Source organism: Terrapene carolina, unplaced genomic scaffold (genome assembly GCF_002925995.2).
Source record: "Terrapene carolina triunguis isolate 2854851 unplaced genomic scaffold, T_m_triunguis-2.0 Scaffold113, whole genome shotgun sequence".
NCBI lineage: Eukaryota > Metazoa > Chordata > Testudines > Emydidae > Terrapene > Terrapene triunguis.
The window spans coordinates 1,646,622-1,669,749 of NW_020664464.1; the positions used below are offsets into that span (position 1 = coordinate 1,646,622).

The 23,128-nt window shown below is 41.9% G+C and overlaps 1 protein-coding gene across 1 annotated transcript in view; it reads left to right on the forward strand.

The window, feature by feature from the left end:
* Nucleotides 1-352: 352 nt before the first annotated feature.
* LURAP1L (leucine rich adaptor protein 1 like) overlaps nucleotides 353-23,128 on the forward strand; it is a 28,314-nt gene continuing 5,538 nt past the window's right edge. Inside the window, exon 1 of the mRNA XM_024211076.3 lies at nucleotides 353-1,606. Within this exon, the coding sequence (XP_024066844.1) occupies nucleotides 1,373-1,606 (234 nt within the window). The 5' untranslated portion in view covers nucleotides 353-1,372. The remainder of the gene's footprint in view (nucleotides 1,607-23,128) is intronic.

Below are 23,128 nucleotides of genomic sequence, written 5' to 3' on the forward strand. Positions count from 1 at the left end.
TTATATTAATTTCATCTAGATTGCATTTCCCTAACTTGTTTGTTGGAGTGTTGTGGATCTGTGTCCAAAAGCCTTTCTAAATCAAGGTACATGTGTGCTGCTATACCTAGCAGCAAAGAGCAAAGTGGCATTGCCATTCTTGCTGAGCCCCAAATTTGACTGACCTTTTTCTTTTGTTCAAAGTTCATGTGATTGTCAACTTTTGAATGCTTCTGTTTTTTTTTCTTTAAAAGCAATTCAGTGCCTGTAATCCTGCAAATATGAGCAGCTGTATGATTTAAAAAATCCTAGTGTATATAAACATGAATAACTATATATCACGTTTATATACACATACACCTGCACACATCAAGAACAGATTTCAGTTTCCAGTGAATTGTTATGAACAATGGAGAGTTCTTTAATGTCCCTTTACTTTGAACTTCCTTGCTTTCATTAGCTCCTGTCAGAACCTTAAGGACTTTGTCCTCTGAATATAATATGTGCTAAGTATTTCAACAGCGGAGACATGAAATGAATGCACAAAAATCTAGTTTGTGCCCCCTCCACTATTTTAGTCTAAAAGCGACAGCATGAATGCATCATTAAGTGACTGGGCTGGGCAATCAGAGTGAGTCTCTTCTCTGTGCATTACGGTACAAGGGTTGGCCCTCATCTGGTCCACCTGCCACTGGGGTTTAAAGTTTCAGCCCATCGGGAAGTACAGTGACTTGGATCAAACTGCCTGGAGGGAAAGCCTGATTATATCAGGGAAGTGGATAAACAGTAGCTCTATTGGGAGACCACGGAGAGACATCTCCGTAGGCGCGCCCATGACAGGCTGTAAGCTGCTCAGCGTGTCTCCTAGAAGCCCAGGACACTAAGGAAGCAGCAGACACATGACGGGAGGGGGGGGAGAAAAAACAGGCAGCCTAGGAGTCTGGTGCATCTGGTCTTGACTCCTTCCAGAAGGAGAGATCCTAGGCAGTGACCAGCCCGGCGCAATTCAGCAGCTAACGCCACCAAAGCAGCAAGCATAAGGAGGAAGGGAGCAGCCTCTCTGCTGGGCAAATCATTTTTGTTTTTTTTTTTTTGCTTCCGAAACAATTTCTTGCTTTGCGGCTGGTGCCAGCGTGCGCGTCCGGGGAAAAGGGGAGGGAGAGAGACCGAAGTGGTTTGCAAATCAAACAATGCTGCAGGCGACCAGCTACTCCTCATGTCTCCCGCGGGTCACCTGTCTGGCTTGTCCGCCCCTCGCCGGGCTGCTGCGGTGGATCACAGAGACGCTGCTGGCATGGAGAGGTTGGTGAGCCCGGGCCACTGCGGCTAGTGCGGGCTCGTCCGCTGCGCCTTGCACCGCCCTCAGTCCGGAAAGCCTCGCTGCGGACCAGCCATGGAAGAGGGTCCCCTGCCAGACCTGCGAGACATCGAGCTGAAGCTGGGGCGCAAAGTGCCCGAGAGCCTGGCGCGCTCCCTGCGCGGGGAGGAGCCCGCTGCCCGGGACCGGAGCGGCGGAGGGGGTAGCGGCTTCTGCCCTGCTTCAGCCCCTGGGGCCTCCCGGCTCAGCAGCAGCGCCAGTGCCCTGGCGAGACTGGAGACCAAACTTCACCTCCTCAAGCAGGAGATGGTGAGTCTGGCACCGCGCCCGGGGGTGCGCGCCGCACACAGCGGGAGGGGGAGCGGACGGCTGGAGCCCTCTTCCCGCTGCTGCTGCAGCTCAGCGCTCCGCGTCTCTCTGCCCCGTGCGAGCGGCTGGCAAACGAACCCGCGCTGCCCACCCTGGACTTTGCTCGGCCACCATTCCCTTTTCGGCAGCCCTCTGCCAGTGCCTGCGAGAGTGCGCAGTGTGCGAGGGGGCCACTCAATGTCTCCTTGCTCACCCACACACCTCTGCTGCCAAGCGGGGGGAGAGAGCCGTGTGGAATCGCTGTATTGCACACGGATGGGGGGCGCTGTGAGTGGATTATGGACGGCGCTAAATAATGCGTGTTCCCTTGGTGGCCCCTGACATACTTTACAGTTAAGACTTAACTAACTGACAACTCATATCCCTGCCCTGTTGCCCCTTCAATTCTCGTAAACAAATACAATCTGGTATGATCTACTCCACATACTTTGCTGAACCTCCCCACCCCCCAACAGTATTTCCTGGTAGGGAGAAGTGCTGCTGATCTCTAGGCCCCTGTGCAATTAATTTCCATCACTGCCCACCCACACAAAACCAATTCTGGAAACAACCCTGTTCTGGGTAGGCCAAAGGAGAGCACTAAATACATTCCTCACTTCCTTTCTAGAAAGGGAGCCACTAATATCTTTCCATTGGAATCTTTAGCAAGGTCTAGCCACTCCCTTTGCACACTTCATTGCTGGTTTCCTAATTCTATGTGAATATGGCCCCTTATGGAACCATAGCGATAGACTCAAGGTGCTCAGTCTATTTAGTTTAACAAAAAAAGGTTAAGGGTTGACTTGATTACAGTCTATAAGTACCTATATGCAGAACAGATATTTAATAATGGGTTCTTCAATCTAGCACAGACCAGTATAACCCAATCCAATGGCTGGAAGTTGAAACTAGTGGCAATAAGGCATACATTTTTAAAGGTGGGAGTAATTAATCATTGGAACAATGCACCAAGTGATGTGGGTTCTCCATCACTGATGATTCTTGACTCAAGATAAGATTTTTTTCCCCCTCAAAGATATGCTCTAGGAATTACTTTGGGAAAGTTCTATGGCCTGTGCTGTACAGATCAGACTAGATGATCACAGTGGGCCCATCTGGCTTTAGAATCTAGGAAAAGATCATATATAACAAAAGTTGCTATAATCCATGCACAGTCAAAGCAACTCCTACCTCCATGCTGTGATCACAATTGCATAATGTCACCAAAGTGGCAGTGAGCAGGTTGCTCACCTGCTAAAGAGGCTTTCCAACTGCATGACTTTCACGATATATGTACCTCATACTGTTCGCTGGCAGAATGAAGAAAACTGACAGCCAGTGGTATTTAGGTAGATTTTACTCCTCCAAGTGATAACTTCTGATGTCTAGGATATGATAGCATATTGTTAAACATTTAAGATAATGCCCTGGATTCTATGTATTGTAAATCTATACAAATACTCCATTTTAATATGACTTATACTTTTCTAAAAGGATGTGAAGTCTTTCATCCTAAAAATTGTCCTGCCATCAGTCATTCAGTTTATAAGACTAAACTTTCGAGATCTGTTTATTTCTAAATTTGAGTATACTGGAATCTCTGTATGCTTCCATAAAAAACACCATTTATAATTTGGCAGAGTGGCTGTTTGTCTGTGGTCTGCCATTGGACCATGCAATATTCATATTTTAACTCAACTCTTATTCAAATGGTCCAGCTATATTATGCTAGGTGTTGTGTACTGGATTAAGTCTGTTTTTCATTAGAAGACCAACTCTGTTAAGCGAGTGATTTTTTTTGTTTTTTTTTAAGTAAAAATGCAGGTTTCACTTAAAATAGGCTGTCCCACCATGATATTCACAGTGAGCACCTAGTGAGCAGCATGCATTATCGCTAGTAGCCAGATTCTGATCTCTGTTACATCAATGTAAGTGCAGAGTAACTCAGAAGTGTGTAGACAGCCAGTATTAAGGGAACCTGGCTTTACCGGCATATGAAAATACAGGTCTGTCGCATCTTACGCGCATTTAACATGCGCGATTTCAGCTTTACGCAGTTGGCAAAAACAACTCAATGTAATTTTGACTATACGCGGTTTTCGCTTTACGCGCTAACCGCAGAACGGAACCCCCACGTAAGATGAGACTCGCCTGTAGTACCAATAAATTTTGTAGTAACTCTCTATAGCACTTCTCATAGAGTTTTTAATGTAAACTCTGTAGTAGCCGATAGTGTGGTGTGATATGAAGGCTTTGCGGGCTCTTGTTTGGGATGAGCTGTATAAATAACTTGGGGCTCTGCTACTCATGAGCAAGACTACGTTTCAGTCATGCGTATTTTTAGTCATGGGCAGTAACCAAAAATTCTTGGCCCTGTGACCAGTCCATGACTTGTACTATATACCCCTGACTAAATCTTGGGGGGGGGGTTTGTGTGCCGTGGGTGCTGCATGTGCTCGGGGGGGGGTGCTATGGCCGGGGGGTGCTGTGGGTTAAGCAGCCCGTGACCCCCGCTGGTGCTGGGCGGATAGGGAGGGGGGCAGTGGTGAGCAGCCCAGGACCCCTCCTGGTGCTGGGGGGGTGTGGCGGGGCTGGCAGGCTCCCTACCTGGCTCCTCGCGGCTCCCCCCAGGCAGAGGCGTGGCCAGATGGCTCTGCGCGGTGTCTCCGCCCCAAATGCTAGCTCTGCAGCTTCCATTGACCATGAACCATGGCCAATGGGAGCTGCAGGGGCGGTGCCTATGGGTGGAGGCAGTACGTGGAGCTAGGAGTTGAGGGATGTTGCTGCTTCTGGGGAACCCCCTGAGGTAAGCACCGCCCAGAGCCCTCACCCCCTCCTGGACCCCAACTCCCAGCCCTGAGCATCCTCCCACACCAAAACTCCTGCTGCTGCTGAGGGAGAGGGGCATGGTGGCCCAAGACTGTCCCAGCAGTGGGCAGTGCAGCTGGCCCAAGGGATGCCCAAGATGCTCAGGTGGCCCCTGGGCCAGCCACACTGGCCACTGCACAAATCATGAAGGTGATGGAAAGTCACGGAATCCATGACTTCTGTGACCTCCATGACAAACTCGCAGCCTTACCCTTACTCATGGGTAACATCACAGTCTCAAACTTACGCTGATACTACTTTTATAATACACCACATTGTATGCTTTTTGTATGTAGTACACACGGATGGGGGTGGGATGGAAGGAAGAATCTGGTTTGGGGAGGAAAAAACAAGGCTGAATTTTCAACTAAGATGTCTATTTTGTAGCCTGACAACCTACATTTTAAGAATGGCCATTTCATATCTAGAGCTATCACTCTTGTTTTCATACCGGATTGAATATAGTTTATACAAAGTATTCGCCTAAACCAGTCTTGATACTTACTGTAATGATACTCTATGAAGGTAATGGTGTCAAATTTGTTATGTGGCACTTAAAGATGCAAACCAAAGTTTCAGTCTAGCACAGCACAGTTATGGAGTGATGCATGTGCTGTGTTAGAGCAAGATAAAGTGATGAGTAGGTTACAGAGAACAGAGGAAACTAATTTGGCATTAGTGAGTGCTGGTGCATGGCTATGAAAATACTCCTGCCTAGTAGCATGAATAGGGCGAGATGGGGGGGTGAGATATAATGTGACCATCCCCTTCCCCTCCTCCCCTGTCATACAGGGATGCTGGAACAGTTTGTATAGTGGGGGTGCTGAGAGCCATTGAACCAAACTGTAAATCCTGTAAATAATGGAAACCACTTCAAGCCGGGGGGTGCAGCAGGAACCCCTAGTTCCAGCACCTATTCTGTCACAAACACACACAGGGTTCTCCTTCTCTAACCCCTCTGCTTGTCCACTGACCCCCATCCAATCCCCTCCCCTGCTCTCTCTCTTGTGCCTGCTCTCATTCCCTTTAATTCTTCTGCTTCACCTCTCACTCTCCTGACTCTTCCCCTCACAATACAAACATGCTTTAATCTCTCCCTTAAAAAAAAAAAAAAAAAAAATTGATCCCTCTTGCCTCTTCTGTTACTGCCCATCACCCCTTCATCTCTACATTCATTGAATATGCTGTCTGCAATCATTGTCAGGAGTTCCTCTCCTCCAGTTCCTGGACTCTCTCCAGTCCAGGGCCATAGCATCCACTGAAGCCACTCTCACCAAAGTCTGTAATGACTGTTTCCTAGCCAAAGTCAGAACCATGTCAGCTGCCTTTGACACAATTGACTATGCTCCTCTTCTTGAAATTTTGGCCTCCCTTGCCTTCCATGACTGTCCTCTCTTTGTTCTTCTCCAACCTCTCTAATCATGCCTTGAGTGTTGTGGCATACTGGCATGTAATGGCCCATTTATGTCCCTGTATAATGTCTCCTTGGAGGCTCTCTGTAGTTTTGTATAAAGCATATTGAACACTAAGATTATTCTTATAAGGTAACATAAAAAGAGAACTTTCCTTGTTACGTTGCTTGTTTAGTACTGACTTGGGATGGATTTGAACCAAGTTATTACAATCGCTGATCAGTGGCTTCTGGTGATCTCAGTCCCCTTCTTAGTGAACCAGTGTAATCTTTGCAAATTGACTATTGTTGACACTCTAGGAAAAGTGGCCAAGGATTGGTTAAGGCCATGGGCAAAGAGTTATTTTCTCACACACTAGAGGTAGCCTGTGCTGATCAGAGTTGAGGCACATTGGTGAGAGTGTGAGGAAGCTTGCATTACTGATGTCCATGAGTCACCTGCTCTGTTAATTGGAGGGCTTTGATCTCCAGGACTGTGAAGACTTTTCCCTCTACATCATTCACTAAAAGAAAATATTGTTTAGGGAACATCCATCACCACAGTAGTAATCCATGTACTCTATACACAAATGATCTAGGGAGTAAATGAATGGATCTGTGTTCAGGAGATCAAAATGAAGGGCAGAGCCAGGCACTAAATACTAACTTGGCACCTTTTAACTCTTGATTATTCAGCCGCCTTTCCCTTCAAATATAGCCTCAATAGCAGTATACTGCAGGAAATCATAGCCTGGATTCATTCCCAGGCCCTAACTGCTATTGTAAACAATTATAAAATATTGTTATCCTCAAAAGCCTTGTTTCTCTTCTCACAGTAATCACACCTAATTAACCAGGGAAAACATTATCTTAAAACACGTGAGAGGAGTAAAAATAAGCAAAGAGATTCTTAGTGGAAGCAAGAATCAACTTTCTTGTATCTTAGAAGCAAAACAGAAAAAAAAAAAAAATTAGGCCAGACAGGATGAGGAGTATTTTGCCTTGGCTGTGTCTGCAGCATTTATCAGTAAAAGAATGGCATCCTTTTTAATTTTTCAAGGGAACACTACGGAGGCAGTAAGCCCAGCCTTTTTTGGATAAGACAAGGCAGACTAATAGTGTTGGGAGTGTATATTGCACTTAACAGTGGTCTCTTGTGTCTTATTTAAGGATGACATTTTTAAGCTTAGCCCAGGCAACCCTGGATGTCCAAGATGCAGTGCGTTTTGGAAGGAAGGGATAAAGAAGTGGAGAGAATTTTGTGGTTGCCCAATAAACTATCTGAGTTGTAGACAGTACAGACAGGGGGAGGGGGCACATTCAGAAGTGGTGTGTAAGACCTTACAGGAGTTAGATGCATAACCTATGTACACGCGTGCCCAGCTACTAAGTGGGTTCCAGACCACTGGTAGTGTATACAGACCACAGTTTGAGATTCTCTCTTCTAGTTTATTCTTTTTTAAATTATGAGGTTACTTGCAATGGTGGAAGACCTAGATAAAGTTTCAAAGTCAAAATGAAGCAGAGCTGTTAGTCTTGCCACCTGCTGGAATTCAGTAGGCGAATATATTCATTTTCATAACCTAGCCCTTCCTGCTCCTGGAGTTCCACCTCCTTTCCTTCTCCTGTTTTCTCTCAGGTTGAGAAGCTAAGCTAAGATAAAGAAGGTTGGGGGCGGGGCTGCTTTAACTTTCCTGTTACATCTTTGTATTAGTTGCTTAACTTTTCCCATCTAGTATATTAATTACACCAACTTTAGTGTCCCTTATTGTCATACTAAGTGGACAAAATTAGGGTCTGTCTAATAAGTAAAAAAGTGGTACTTTTTAAAATTGAGCTAACATGAGTTGAAACACCCCGATCACCTAATTATAGACACAGTCTAGCCCCTTTACAATGGTGTTTGCTAATTAGAACTTTCATTGTCTTCAGTGTAGATATGGCCCAGCATGTGTACACAGCATCACTAAGCTAAGAGCTGATTTTCTATTAAATTGGTTTTTAGAATTTTTTGGTTAAAATTTGACTGTAGGTAAAATAGCCAACCGAAGCAGTCTCAGGTCTGGGTCGAGCAACCTCAATGAGTTGTTGTTAATTTTTTGTATGCAGTGTTATTGTAGCCATGTTGGTCCCAGGATATTAGAGAGACAAGATGAGGTAATATGTTTTTTATTGGACCAACTTTTGTTGCTGAGAGAGAGAAGCTTTTGAGCTTACACAGAACTTTTCTTCAGGTCTGCAGTGTTGTAGCTGTGCTGGTCGGAAAATATTAGTCTTGAGACAAGGGGGGGTGAGGCAGTATCTTTTATTAGACCAACTTCTGTAGGTGAGAGAGACAAGCTTCCGGTTCTGAAGAATAGCTCTATATAAGCTCAAAAGCTTGTCTGTCACCAACTGAAGTCGGTCCAATAAAAAAATACTACCTCACTCACCTTGTCTTAGTAATTATTTGTATTACAGGGAGATGGAACAGAGGTGAAGTAACTTGCCCAAGGTCACCCAGTAGGAATGGAATCATAGGCCTCTTGATTCCCAGACCAGCACCTTATTGTTAGCCCATACTGTCTCCATTGTGTCTGGGTCTTCTTTGCCAGCAGGAATGTAGCTGTGATGAGGAGCTTGTAGTCTTGAGGTGGAAAGTATGTAGGTTCAGGGAACAAGTATAGAGATCCTCACATCTGACAAGGATGCACAGAACACTCCACAGGGAAAACATTATTTCATATATACCAGGGTTTCTCAAACAGGGGTCGCCGCTTGTGTAGGGAAAGCCCCTGGCAGGCCGGGTCGGTTTGTTTACCTGCCCCGTCCGCAGGTCCGGCCAATCGCGGCTCCCACTGGCCGCAGTTTGCTGCTCCGACCAATGGGGGATGCTGGAAGCGGTGCGGGCCGAGGGACTTACTGGCCGCCGCTTCCAACAGCTCCCATTGGCCTGGAGCAGCGATCCGTGGCCAGTGGGAGCCGCAATCGGCCGGACCTGCAGACGGGGCAGGTAAACAAACCGGCCCGGCCCGCCAGGGGCTTTCCCTACACAAGCGGCGACCCCTGTTTGAGAAACCCTGATATATACATACCCTATTTGTTGTACCACATAGTCAAGTTCCTCACCCCTACCCCTCATAAGACTACTGCTGCCTCCAAAACTCTGTTAAAGAACAATATGAACAAGCATTCCTGAAATCCACTTGCATACCCAAACCTCTCAGCCTGCTTCCAGCCCTTAGACCAGCTGTTCTCAGAACCACTGCCTTAGCCAATAGCATCACTGTGAAAAATTTGAGGTAGAAATGCTTCTAGATACTGATATTGAAATGAGTACATCAAGCACTTCACCATGCTTTGAATTCTGGTTGTACTCCCAAAGAAAGTAGCTTCTGAACTGGATTGGAGGTTCCCACAGCGTTTAATGTTTCATACAGTTTACATAGATCAAGACATGTGACTTTCTTCCATGATAATTATTGTCTGTTATATGTAATTATACTGTGTGGAGGAAGTATTTTGGCATCAGAGCTGTTTTAATCCCTCATTGCTATCAGTCCCATGGTCATTCAAAGGAATGTTATACTGTGCACAAAATGTATTATCCTCCGATCTCTAAAGCTTGTGCATGAATCCCAAAGGCTTTTATCAAATCCCAAATGAGGTCACAAAATAAATAGACTTTCAATTTATTGAGGAAATTTGCCTACAACATAGATGCAGAATTTGGTCAGGATGGATATGACTGACACAGCTGGGCTAAAAATGCAACTATCCTGAAACTCAAAATATATAATAAATGTGATGGGTTGAAGGAATGAACTATGTCACTAAGTTATTTTTAAATATAGTAACTCAGATGGATAGGAAATGAGGAAGTCTTCGTCTAACCCTCACAAAATGTGTTTTAGGTCCTAGACTCTTCAGCCTTTAGCTGGTTTCCAGGTGACAATCATGCACACTCTTAATCATCATGGGAATGCTCATTAGTCACATAAGTAGCTCCTTACCACCTAAAGGAGAGAGAGAGGGGGAATCTTCATCTGTTCTGTGGCAAGTGGGATAATAGAAGAAGGAATGTGGTCCTGCAAGAGTAAGGAAGGCAGAGGGGCTGAGGCAGAGATGGTAAAATGTATTTAGGTACCTAATTTCCAGCTCCATGCCAACTCAGCTGCATATTGGTGGGTGGAGCCAAAACTCCACCTATTCTTCACCAACTCCCCACATACCTGTGGACTTAAACATGTGAATCATGCTGTGAATCATGCCTCAGTTTGGATTAATACTAGTTTTATATTTAGTTTCCCAGGCTTTTTAATTAAGACCTCCAAAGCCATTTGGTTACTACAGTGTAAGTGTACTAAAGACACCCCAGCCCAGCAGCTCTCTGTCCAGCAGAGTTTATAAGCTTTAGTTTTGTTGTTGTTTGTTTAATGTTTAAGTCTTGAATGAAATTTTAAAAACTGGCTGTATTGGAATCTTCTAGCCTGAGCTATTTTTGAGTTTTAGGACGTATAAAATTTCTGATTAGAACATATAGGAAAATAGTTGGGGCTTTTGTTTTTTGCCTCAAGCTCAAATGATATAGAAGTGGCTTGATTAATCTCACTCTAAGGTCAGGTGAACCACTTAACAAACTTTTGTCAGCATAGCTATGTTAATCAGTTGGGTGTGAGAAAGTGTGTTTTGTGACTGACGTAGACGGCAAAAGCCTCTAGTGTAGATGCAGTTATACAAGCAAAACTGTGCTTTTCCTTGTATAGATTATTTCTCTGGGTGGGGCTTTAACAGTAAAGTACAGCTTTGCTGATAGGAGCTGTCTCTGCACTAGGAGCACTTTGCTGGTGTACTATACCAGTCTAGCTAAAGCACTCCTAGTATAGACCTGTCCTAGCAGCATTTTCATCACCATGGGTTATTAATTATTAGTTTTGGTAAAGGTGTGAGCAAATAAAAAAGGAATGCAAATAGAAGATGAAAATCGACTCTACATATAGTGGAATAATACAGGGCACCTGCCTTATGAATGGGAAGACCGCACTAGTAACTTAAAACATAAAGATCTTGGTGGTCTTTCAACAAGCGAAAAGCAGTGGCAAACAGAGCTGGAACCATCAGAGTGTAAGAAGGAGCTAGAAGAATGTATGGAAAAAGTCAGGATCAGGTATGCAGGAGACTGGATTTCTAGGGACCAACTGGTGTGGAGCATTACTTACAGACACTAGCACATCGGTGTGGACACTGCCTATGCCATGAGGGTATACTGTAAACACTGTATCAAATTAATTTATAGTTCCATTAACAGAGCTATTAAATACCAACTGAAAACCAATTGTCTCTCTCACTAACAGAAGTTGGTCCAATAAAAGATACACCTCTACCCCGATATAACGCGACCCGATATTACATGAATTTGGATATAACACGGTAAAGCAGCACTCCGGGGGGCGGGGCCGCGCACTCCGGCGAATCAAAGCAAGTTCGATATAATGCGGTTTCACCTATAACGCAGTAAGATTTTTTTGGCTCCCGAGGACAGCGTTATATCGGGGTAGAGGTGTATTACCTCACCACCTTGTCTGACTGAATTCATGACTAAATTGAGTCCTGAGGGTTGTCATTTTTAACTTCATCCTGCATAGTTACTAGTACCAATCTACATCAGCATATATATATATATATATATATATACACTCACACAAAAATTTCAGAATACTGAATAGTTAATGAAGGTCTAGGCTCTAGAGTCTTCTTTATTATTAGAACTGGCCAGAAATTTTCAAAAAGTATTAAATTTTGACCCCAAAGACAGGGGGAGGGAATCACAAATGGAAAGAGAAATTATGAACACCTTTCAACTAAATCTAATTACCGTTATCAGTGGGCCAAATCTCAAAGTCTTTACTCAGTCCTTACTCCAGCAAAACTCCTGTTGCCATAAGGAAGTATTTTGCCTGAATAAGAGCAAAAGAATTATCTGTCATTATTGTATTACATATAAATTTTTAAGGTACACAAGCACGGAAACAATTTTTTATTAGCAATAGCTTGCTAAAAAGTTTTTGTGGGTTTTTTGTTTGCTTTTTTGTTTTAAACACAGTTGTACGAAAAAAGCATTCCTGCATTTTCATTCCTGGACAGAGACTGCATCAATAGTGTCAAGTGACTAGAAAAACCAGTAATATAAGAAGGGGTGGGGGGAGTCAAGCATTTTTATGTAAACAGCATTAGGATCTGCGTCAGTTTGCTAGCTACTCAGAAAACAAACAAAAAGTGGTAGTTAAAGTGCACTCTGGGAAGAGAATAGCGCAGACTAACAAATACATTTGGAAGATAGCCTGGCGGAGGCCTATTCACAACCTTCCTCTCCTCCCCCATCTGACTTTCTGTATCTAGTGTGATTATTTCTCTGTTTTAATTACTGTTCTAATGCAGTCCACCATCTCCATAAGATGAAGCCAACTGATGTGTGTGCTGAGAGCAAGGCGTGGGTGATGACAAAATGATAACGTGTGTTCTTTTGTAGTTTGGGATTATGGAAGGAGCAAATCCAGCAACTCCCTCCATGGTCAGAGAGGTCTTCCTAATAACTGGATCTGTATTGTTCAGCTACACAGGAAGAGGGTGCACAGCCCACGGGGTCTCCTTGGATAGCAGCACAAAATGGGCAGGTGGAATTGGGGCTGCAGTGAGACCAGAAGAACTGCTGCAAGAATCCTCCAGTCCTCCTAATTCATGGCAGGGGGTGCATTGCACATGCAGAGGGCTACTTCAGCCACCAGAGTGAAGCAGCCTCCCTACAGTGACTATGTAGCTTGCTCCTTGGCCTAGTGGGGAGAATCCCAGCTTCCAGTGGAAATATTTAGCACACAACAGACTATTCGGCGTGGGTCCCTGGAATTGGTACTATGTGCATAGTAAATATTTCAGGTAAAAGAGAAATTGTAAGGAATGCAGGAGTGAAAAGGGAAGCCTTTTTTGTGTACTGGCAAGAGAAGAGAAGAATCAGTGCATGTAAATAACGCAGAACTTCACACCTCATTTTTCCATCAAATCTAGAAGGTGGTGTCTGTGCTTTCATAGGCTTTGTCTACACTACACAGCTTTTAGTGACACGGCCATGTCGACATGGCTGTGTCGCTAAAAGTCAGGCAGTATAAACACTGTTTTTCGGCACTTTTGCCGACAAAATACTTCCATCCCCTATGAGCAGGGTTCGCGTTGTAGACAGGAGGGTGCTCCTGCCGACAACAAGCCGTTTACACTGCCACTTGCCACAGCAAAACTTTTGTCGTCCACAGGTGTTTAAAGAACCCCTCCCCTCCAAAAAGACAAAAGTTTTGTTGTTCAATTGGCAGTGTAGACAAAGCCTTAGTGTTTAGCTATAAAAGCAGTTCACTAGTCCCTGGAATGGAGACACGGCTGCTGCCTCAGTATCCCTCCCACTCCCTCCCTCCCCCGAGTCAACAATGGCCTTCCCTGACTGGTACAGTGTTTTGGGATTCAGCCCTACAGCTGAATGCAACAAGAGTCTTAGAGCAAAACAAAAAATCCAAACAGAAGTCAGCCCTTCCCCCTACCTTTTTTAGCCTAGCCTGTGATTTCCAGACATCCTTCACAGGATTATATCTCCAATTATGTTGCTGTTCCATGCTGAACCAGGACCAGGCCATGCTTTCCTTGTACGCTATTTTATAAAAGGCTACTGCTTGGGGGTAAGATTGTCCAATAAAGGGTCAGTACACCTGGTGACATTTGTTAAGATAGGGGCATAGTTAGGGCAAGCTGGCTGTGGCATATTCCAGGTAAGAAGGTGTCATGCTGATGGATTAGCAGAAGCAACCAGAGAATATATAAAGGTTGATATCTATATCCTATGTGCTCATCTTGTGCCCTAAAAGTTAGCAAACTAATTACGTCAGGATCTTTGACTGATGCTAGTCTCCCAGGAGATGTCATTGGCCAGTAGTGTGTGTGTGTATTTGGGTTTCTTTTTTTTTTTTTTTTTTTTTTTTTAATCTGTGTTTGGCACAATGATTGTGACAGTGTTTCACTGATGTAGAGTTTGTCTAGAAAGTCATGCTTCTGTGTCCTCCAGAATGGATTACTTTAATGAGCTCTGGGATACCTGTGAAGAGCACTCAAAAGCTACAACTAGTGTAGAATTCAGCAGCTCTCTTGGTTCGTGGTGTTGGTCTAAGGCAGCATTTTGCATCAGCCTGTCAAAACTAAACTAGCTTCGCACTTGATTTTGGGTGCAATTAAAAGTGAAGACACTGACCAAAGGACCCATATGTCCTTTGGCTGCTGGCTGTTTGAGAGTGAAAGAGGTGATCTGTGCTCAACCACATCAGCTGAGATCAACTAAGGTGCTTGAGAAATGCCTTCAGATCAGGAAATTCATTTCCCCTTTGTGTCTGGAAGAGCCAAAGTTTACTAATACTCATGGCATGGAGCAAAGCCCATGAAACACACGTGACATGGACAATAAGCTGGTAGAATGATGAGTAGCACTGGATTGGGGAAATTTTGTCCCATGGAAAAATGTAAAGAAAAATGGAAAAAAAAATGTGTTTCTGCTGAAAAAAGTAAAACTTGAAAGCCAAAAGCTTTTAGCTTTCAACTGAAAAGTCTGTGGTTACTTAAAAAAAAAACAACAAAAAAAAAACTTTGAATTTGAAAAGTTGCCTGACTCCCTCTCTCTTTATGAAACACAAATACCTTAATCAAAAACTAGCACAGTCTAATGCAATATATTAATATTTCAAATGGATGCCAAACACCCAATAGGAACTTTTTGGAACGTCAGACCCTGATTTGAATTTTGCATCTCACATGCATCTTTTTAATTAGTTTTACTGTAAAATCAAATATACCTCTACCCCGATATAATGCGACCTGATATAACACTAATTTGGATATAACGCGGTAAAGCAGTGCTCCGGGGGAGGAGGACTGCGCACTCTGGCGGATCAAAGTCAGTTGGATATAACGCGGTTTCACCTATAACGCAGTAAGATTTTTTTGGCTCCCAAGGACAGCGTTATATCGGGCTAGAGGTGTATGAACAGACTAGTACTTCAGAAAGTTGAGATTTGGATCCAATTCCAGATCCTAACTTTTGGACTCTGAAGTGGATATTATATTATACTCTTTAATATATATATTTTTAAAAATTGCCTTAGTTTGAGTTACTTTTGACCAAATGGAACACTGCGGCGTTTCATGGTGACATCCAAGCAACTTTCAGATTTGTATAAAATCATACTGCATACTAAAGATGCTCTTTCAATTTTTGTTCTTTTGCACTCTTAAGTTTTTGACTGTACACAGTGTTTGGATCTAAACCCATTAGATTAAGAGGGATCAGCAGAACAGGAATCATCGCTTACTTAGCAAACTCAGAAGTGAGCAAATGTTTTCCCATTCAGGCACCCAGTACTACACTATAGTACATACTGTCTACTCAGAGTCATAATTAAACAGGGTTATGTCAAGACAGGCATGGCTAATGCAGAGACTTAACTGTGCTCTATTTGAAATTCAGTGAAGAAAACGACTTATGTTATTGAGCCAGGATGCCATCTGATGGAGAGGGAGGGGGAGAGGTGAAGCTGTGTGTTGCTGCTGAGCCAGATGTCCAGAGCATATGATAATAACTCTATCCTGTACCATCTGCTCTAACACTTGCTGACACCAGCAGCCATTTCTTGCCACTGGCTGTTGACCTAAATGTTTGCACTTGTATTATCATGTCTGCCAACATATTTGGGCTCACATCATCAACTTTCTGAACATTTTGTTTAACCTCCATGTGATGTGAGACATATTTGTAACCTCAAAAGTTGTTTTTATAAACAGCAGCATCTGCATACTTAAAGGGGTTTAGAAAAATCTGGGCTACCATAAGTCAGGACAGCTCTGAGGCTTTCCATTCCACTCACCTCCATACACTATTGTTTCCCTAGAACATAAAAAAGAAGCATTTAAGTCTCTTCTAGGTGCAGTGGTCCTTCTGGTGCCATATGCTAGACATCTGTCTTTATCAGGCTTAATTCTGGGTCTTGCAGTATTTGAAGTGATGAATTAGCCCTTAGTTTATGGTAATATCCGTGTGTGTTCAACTTTTTACACAGGACTTAATTTCCACTATTGTAGAATGCATGGAAAAAATAGCCAAGATTACCTAACTCTCTCCTAGTGGTTTGCATTGCTCACTGTTAGGCTATTGAACAGAAGATGAATATACCAGTCTGATACAGTATAACTGTCATAGGCATAGTGAGGGTTTTTTCCTGTTCTTATTTCTTCCTCTCTCACAATAGAGAATTGTCAGAATCTTTGAGTCATGTGTGTTTTAGTTGTCATATCTAACTTCAAGATAGAGAACACTGTTTGAGGAGTATAGCACAGAATTATTTTTCTGTGGACTACAATGGTTCATTTTGTGAGTAGCACAAATATTGCTAAATAATTGGCAAAGAGAACAGCAGATTGTAGTAAAATAACCCAAATAAATAAAGTGTAAGTTAAGAGGGAGAAGAGACCTTGAGAAACTAACATGATGGCAGCACAACTTGACTGTGAGTGTTTCTTTTCTGTTGAATCGGAAGTGGGTCACTTAATGAACAAAGTTTTACATTTGTTTGTGTTTCTGTAGCATATTAAGACAACTATAAATCATTAGTAGTCTCATCTACTGTACCAAAACCAGGAGTAATTATGCTAATAAAATATTCATGCTTAAAACTATTTTGCAGACACCCACAAAAATGTTTTGGGACCCGTCTGTGGGATGATTTGAGCACTTAAGAACACTTAATTGAGCAAGTTGCTTTGCCTGCTTAGTGTAAAAGTAGTCAGTCTGACCTGCCATGCACACTTCCTCATTAAAAATGACAGGTGTTGGTTCTGTGCCATTTTCAAGTGCTCTGTTTTTTTATTCTGCCTTTAAGTGGGTTTCTGCTTGCAGTTTTATAAAGAAATCTCTCAATAAACTGAAGCCAACGCATTTGCTGTCTCTCTCTCCTGTTTAAAGGCCACTCTTAGGAAAGTTTCATTATGTTCATATTACAAAAGTCCCAAAGAAACATTTGTTGTGAGCTTTGAATGTATAGTTTCTCTTGAACTGCAGCAGACTGAAAGGAGATCATGGCAAGGCTGTGGTCTCCCTCTAAACCAGCAAGGTCAAGGGCTCAGACAGCAACTGTGAAGCTTTAATGACTGCTCATTTTAAAAGAGCTGCGACTTAGAACTGATTGTGATATATGCTGGGTAACATCAACTAACATTGTTTTGGGTACTTTGGAGGCTTGAAAGAAAAGAGGTATTAAAAGGCAAGAAATGGAAGCTGCTAACTCCCTTTTTTTCTCCCAATATTTCTTAAGTTATTTTTTCACCATAATCATTCTTGCTACATGAAAAGAAGGTAATAAAAATGCAAGGATTATGTGCTTCTCCGATTTGCCAAAATATTTTAAATATGAGTAATTATAAATGTTGTTTAAAAGTACAGTTGATAATGGATAATGTACAATGCCCAAGAGATTAGCAGCTCCAACTCCCACCCATCTTTCACTAAAAATGTAATTTGTATGAACTACAGCCCTCAAAAATGAGATAAGGTCCATTGTCAATCTAAAAAACTCAAGGCGATAAGGAAATAAAAAATACTGTTAGCCATGCAACATAACATAGATCAGGTCAGAAGCCAAGAAGAAAGAAATGCAAAATGTATCTAAATCACCACCAATTTAAGTTTTAGTGGGGAAGGTTGGTTTTCACAGGAAGAGGAGCCAGGAAACATTCTGTTCGCACCTCTGGCAGAGAATTCTTGTGTGATCTTGGGAAGATCACAAAGGGGAGCATTTTCAAGCTTAAGGGTGCAAGGTTAGGCACCTACATTTGTATATTGGCACCTAAATAATGGGCTGATATTTTTAAAAAGGAACTGTGCTCCTGAAAATCTAGATCTCTGATTTTGGTGCATCAGTATGAATTTAGACACATAAATAAACACTAAGACCTCGATTCAGCAAGGTCCCATTAAAGTCAATGAGACTACTGATGTGCTCAAGTGGCCTGGAGTTCCAGGAGCTCCTCTGAAAATTGGGTTGCTCATGTACCTGGTACTCTAACTTAAGGGACTAACTTTCATGCTTAAACATCTCCATGCCTCCTTTTTCATAAGTAATAAAAGGGATAATAATATTTCTCTACCTCACATGAGCATTATGAGGCTAAATTAATTAAAGATAGTTTCAGATCCTCAGATGTAATGGACTATACAAATGCAAGATAATATTAATAGCAGCACTCAGCATTCTGTGGGGAAAGGGGAGAGACTCAGCTGACTATATTACGTAGTGAGATATTAGTAATAGAATCACAGTTGGATCATAATAGTGAAAGGTATGTAAGACCACCTACACTATAAGCTGTACAGGATGTGGTGGTTGTGTTTGTACAGCACCTAGCACAATGGGGAACCTCTCCTGACCAGCACTTCTGGACACTATTGTAGTATAAATATTAAACAATTGCTCACAGAGTCCATTCACCTACAAGTACAGGATTTAGTGCCATGCTTGTGGTTGTCACTTTGTAAATGAAGAATGCTGGTTTCATGATTTATTGGCCAAATTCATCCTTGTTCTAAACAAATGTAACTCCAGTGACTTCAACAGAATTGTACTCAAATACACTGGGTCTGAATTTGAGTCTATTAATTTCTGTAGATTTCAATTTGTGATATACATAGTCTGCCAAGGACTGGCTTATGTGTTGCTGTTGGTGGGTTCGATATGCTGTCTGTGGTTGGTCTTTTAGCTGGTCAGATCACATATTTTCAAACAGCGTATATTGCTTAGGTGTAGATGATTTCTTCCATTACCCAGAAGAGAAGACAAATCAATGAACTAAACTACACTAAATTGCTACCACATGAGAATTTTTGTAGTGGGAAAATTAATATCAGGAAAAACAGAGTATGCTTAATTGTTTTTGCTAGGAAATGGAGAGGACTCATAAAGCTCAGAGTAAGGTAACTTTTTCAATGTTGATTTATTGTTAAAATATTTTTTTAAAAGGCTTGGCAAACTTGAAATATATTGAGATTCAATTCCAAGGAAAGCAGGGCTAACCCAGTAGAAAAAATAAAGAGGGAGATATCCATAGATGGTGCCAGCAAATTGTTCAATGTGGATAACAAAGGAACTAGAACAATTAGGGTAAGAAAGTTGAGACTCACATATTTTACACCCACCACGAAAGAAAAAATATGAAAGGAAAACTACCATAACTAATTCTAATACTTTAGCTGAGGGGGGAAGGGATAGCTCAGTGGCTTGAGCATTGGCCTGCTAAACCCAGGGGTGTGAGTTCAATCCTTGAAGGGGCCACTTAGGGATCTGGGGCAAAATCAGTACTTGATCCTGCTAGTGAAGGTAGGGGGCTAGACTCAATGACCTTTCAAGGTCCCTTCCAGCTCTAGGAGATAAGATATTTACATTTTTAACTACAGTGGTTGCATTTAAAATGTTGCTTCTATTTTGAAAGATTCTGCTGGTTTGAGATTCTCTGTACATAAAATGGGAAATGTCATTGGAACTGGGAACTATTTCTCAAAATGGAAGAAAATTGCATCTGTGTCCAGTTTACCTACCCTCTGCCCACTAATCCTTCTCCCCAGAACTACTTCTCACACTCCAAACCTTTGATCTGCTTTTAACCAGCCACCATGTTTTGCTAATCTTTCCCTTCCCCCTCCACAAAATGTAGGATGTCTCTCCAAAATTATAAGGGACAGGACTGGTACTGTTCAGCTCTAGGCCAGCGATGGGTTTCCTCCCCCTATATCCCCACAAAGTTTCCCAACACTCACCTGATTTACTTGGGATGCACTCCGGACAGAGGATTTGGCTTTAGGGCAACATGGTGTCACACTTCCTTGCCCATCTCCTGTTTTATATACTTGCCATCCACACTATAGGGCACACACAATAAAGCCAAGTGTTGTGAAATTTAAAGTTAAACACATTATTTGTAATTAAAGTACACTTATAGCTACCATTAATACTGCTGTAACTCTGCTCTTGGCAAAAATGGTCACATCGCTTCATCAACTAAAACAAAGGAGTGGTAGAATATTGAAAAAGATCAAAAATATTTCTAAGGATTTAGTAATACCATGTATAGAAGGGAATTTGTAGTGTGCCGTATTCAGAAAACCATAGGCTAAGCATTGATTGCCAATGGCCTTTTCTAGCAGCTGTAGACATTATGAGCTTGATTTTAAAACTGATATAAATCAGAATCAATCCCTAACTCACTGTAGTCACTTTCCAGCAGAAATAGTTTTCTTCTATAAACCCTTTAAAAATATATATTCTCATTGTTCTGCAAAGAAAGGTTTTCTTCAATCTTATATGTGAGTGGCTTAAACTGAAAATGGAAGGGAGTCACCAGATTGTTTGTTTGTTTGTTTGTTTCATAATTTTGTTTCACTCCCTCCAACTCATGTATCTGTTTTGATGTTGGCTGATTGTTTACAGTTAGCTAGGAGAGCATTTGAAGAGCCTTCCTTGGGGATGACATCAAATTAAGTGACAGGTCGTAAGGGCCAGCCTATAGCCCTTGTTGCACGCTATCGAGGAGGACAAGACAACAACTATTTGCCAGAAAACTGGTACCCACTCATCTGAATTTTTCCCAGCCCGTGCTATGCACTGCTGTTAACTCATCAGAGCAGCTGTAGAAGCTTTTCTAAAGTAGTTTTAGATATGAATCCAATCTGTTCAGTTTGTCTCTGTGAAATGCATCTGTTACAGCGTTGTAATAAATGGAGCTGTCAAACATGATGGGATTATATTTCCTTTAGTCGCATTAATTGAATCTTCTTTCATTTTATTTGTTTACCACTATAGTTACATTGGCTAAAACCACATGACTGCATACAAACTAATGTGATTGTCTGGACTAAAGTAGATATAAGTGGCAAGAATGCCACAGGTAGCACTTTGTTATCTGATGAAATAAACCCCATTGAGGAAAGAAAGTATTGTGTGGGCCACCTTTTGTGTTTGCTTTGGGAAAAGTACAACCTTGGTATGAGCCACTTGGGAGTAAGTGATGGTTTGTAGGGAGAGTGTGCAAGTCAGCAAGAATGCAAAGAATTGCTACTAAGTAGGCTGTTCTGCACAAATGCTGAAGCTATGGATGTAATTATGGCAACAACGGGCTTCCTGTTAACTAGTTTTGAAATACATAAATCTTCTAATTTATCAAGAAGAAACCATTACATCAGTAACTTTATTGATGTTCATGGTGTTTGGCACTGTATTTAACTAGCCTTCAGGGAAATTCCTGTTTCCTAAATTTGCTCAGTTTCAACAAGCTTGCATTACATATGGGGGGTGATTTGCTATTGTCACAATAGCAGCCCAGTAGTCCAGGCAGATGTCTTGCAGTGATTTATTGGTGGGAGCGGAGGAGACTGCTTAGGCAGGAGGGCTGGGAAATCATGAATCTCTGATTTCAAAACATCACATAAAAATAATGATGGGTGGAAAATATGATTAAAGTTGTGATTGGCAATATTGCCTTGCAGAGTCCCAGATCCATTAACTTAATAATGCTTGTGATACTGCCATGAGGATAATTCTAAAGTCATTCTAAGATGGGAGAGGGCGGGGAGGAGTGCATAAGAGTTAAACAGGCTCTGAAATTCAGGGATATAAGATCTAGAGAAGCTTTTGAAATGTCTGTTGTACTAACAGAACAAGGATTTATTGAAAGAGGGGGGTTTTGAGGTAATATAACTTAGTATATTTTGAAGGATTTGCAATTAAAAATATGTACGGAAAAATCAAGTCCAGAAAGTAGCCTTGCAAAAATAAGATAAAGCATTCAATTCCTCAGAGTATGGATTCCTTTCCAGGCCGTTGTAGATTAACAATGGTGATGCGATATTCCTGTACTGAAATTATGAATTTGGAGAACAAGGTAAAATGCGTGTTGCCTGGCATGACAGATTTTATTCATTTTCCTTTTTATTTCTTAGTTGAATGAAACTCTATTTTAAATATGGACATTTACAGACAGTAGTGTATATATCATTTCAGAATTAACCTTCACAAAAATTGACATGTTAACTCATATGGAGGAAACACATTTACAGTTATAAAAAATGTACATTTTCACTAAATTTCTTAATATTTTAAATATATACATTTATAGACCTATTTGGTAAACTATACTAAACTCATTGGGACAAACATAATTTATATAGAGAGACAATATTATCAATGTACTAATATTTTATACATTTTCCTTTATTTGATTTTAGTAGATTTTATCAGTTGCATGGGATTCTTATGCCTATTATATTTTATGAACTATGGCCCTGGTGCCCACATGAATAGTTCACTTGAAATCAGTGGGACTACTCACATGCGAGTGTAATATTAAACACATGCATATGTTTCCAGAATCAAGGACCTATATGACTGTAAATATACAAATCTTCTATCTGCAGTATGCAATGGTTGGGATTCTCAGAAGCATTCACCTCAGCTTAACTCTGTTCCCACTGAAGCTGATGGGAATGATCAGCTTCAATGGGCCCAGAGTAAGGCCAATGCTGAGTGCTTCTGAAAACACCACTTTACATTTATGTACCAAACAATATATATTTTAGTATGGCAAAATGTAATATGGCATCTAGGAACAAAGAATGTAGGCCATGCTTACACAATGTGGGGGACTATTCTGGGAAACAGTGACCTTGAAATAGATTTGGGGAATCATGGTGGATAATCAGCTGAACATGAGTTCCTAGTGCAATGCTGTGGCCAAAAGGGCTAATGCAATCCTTGGATGCATAAGAAACAGGGGAGTCTCATGTAGGAGTAGACAGGTTATTTCACCTGTGTTCTTGGCACTAGTATAACTGCTGCTGGAATACTATCTCCAGTTCTGGTGCCTACAGTTTAAGAAGGATGTTGATAAACTGGAGAGGGTTCAGAGAAGAGCTATGAGAAAAGTTTAGAAAACCAGGAGTCATAGACTCAAGGAGCTCAGTCTATTTAGCTTAACAAAGAGAAAATTAAGGGGTAACTTGATTATAGTCTGCAAGTAGTTCCCTGGAGAACAAATATTTAATAATGGCTTCTTCAGTCTAACACTGAAAGTTATAACATGATCCAATGGCAGGAGTGAAGCTAGACAAATTCAGAGTGGAAACA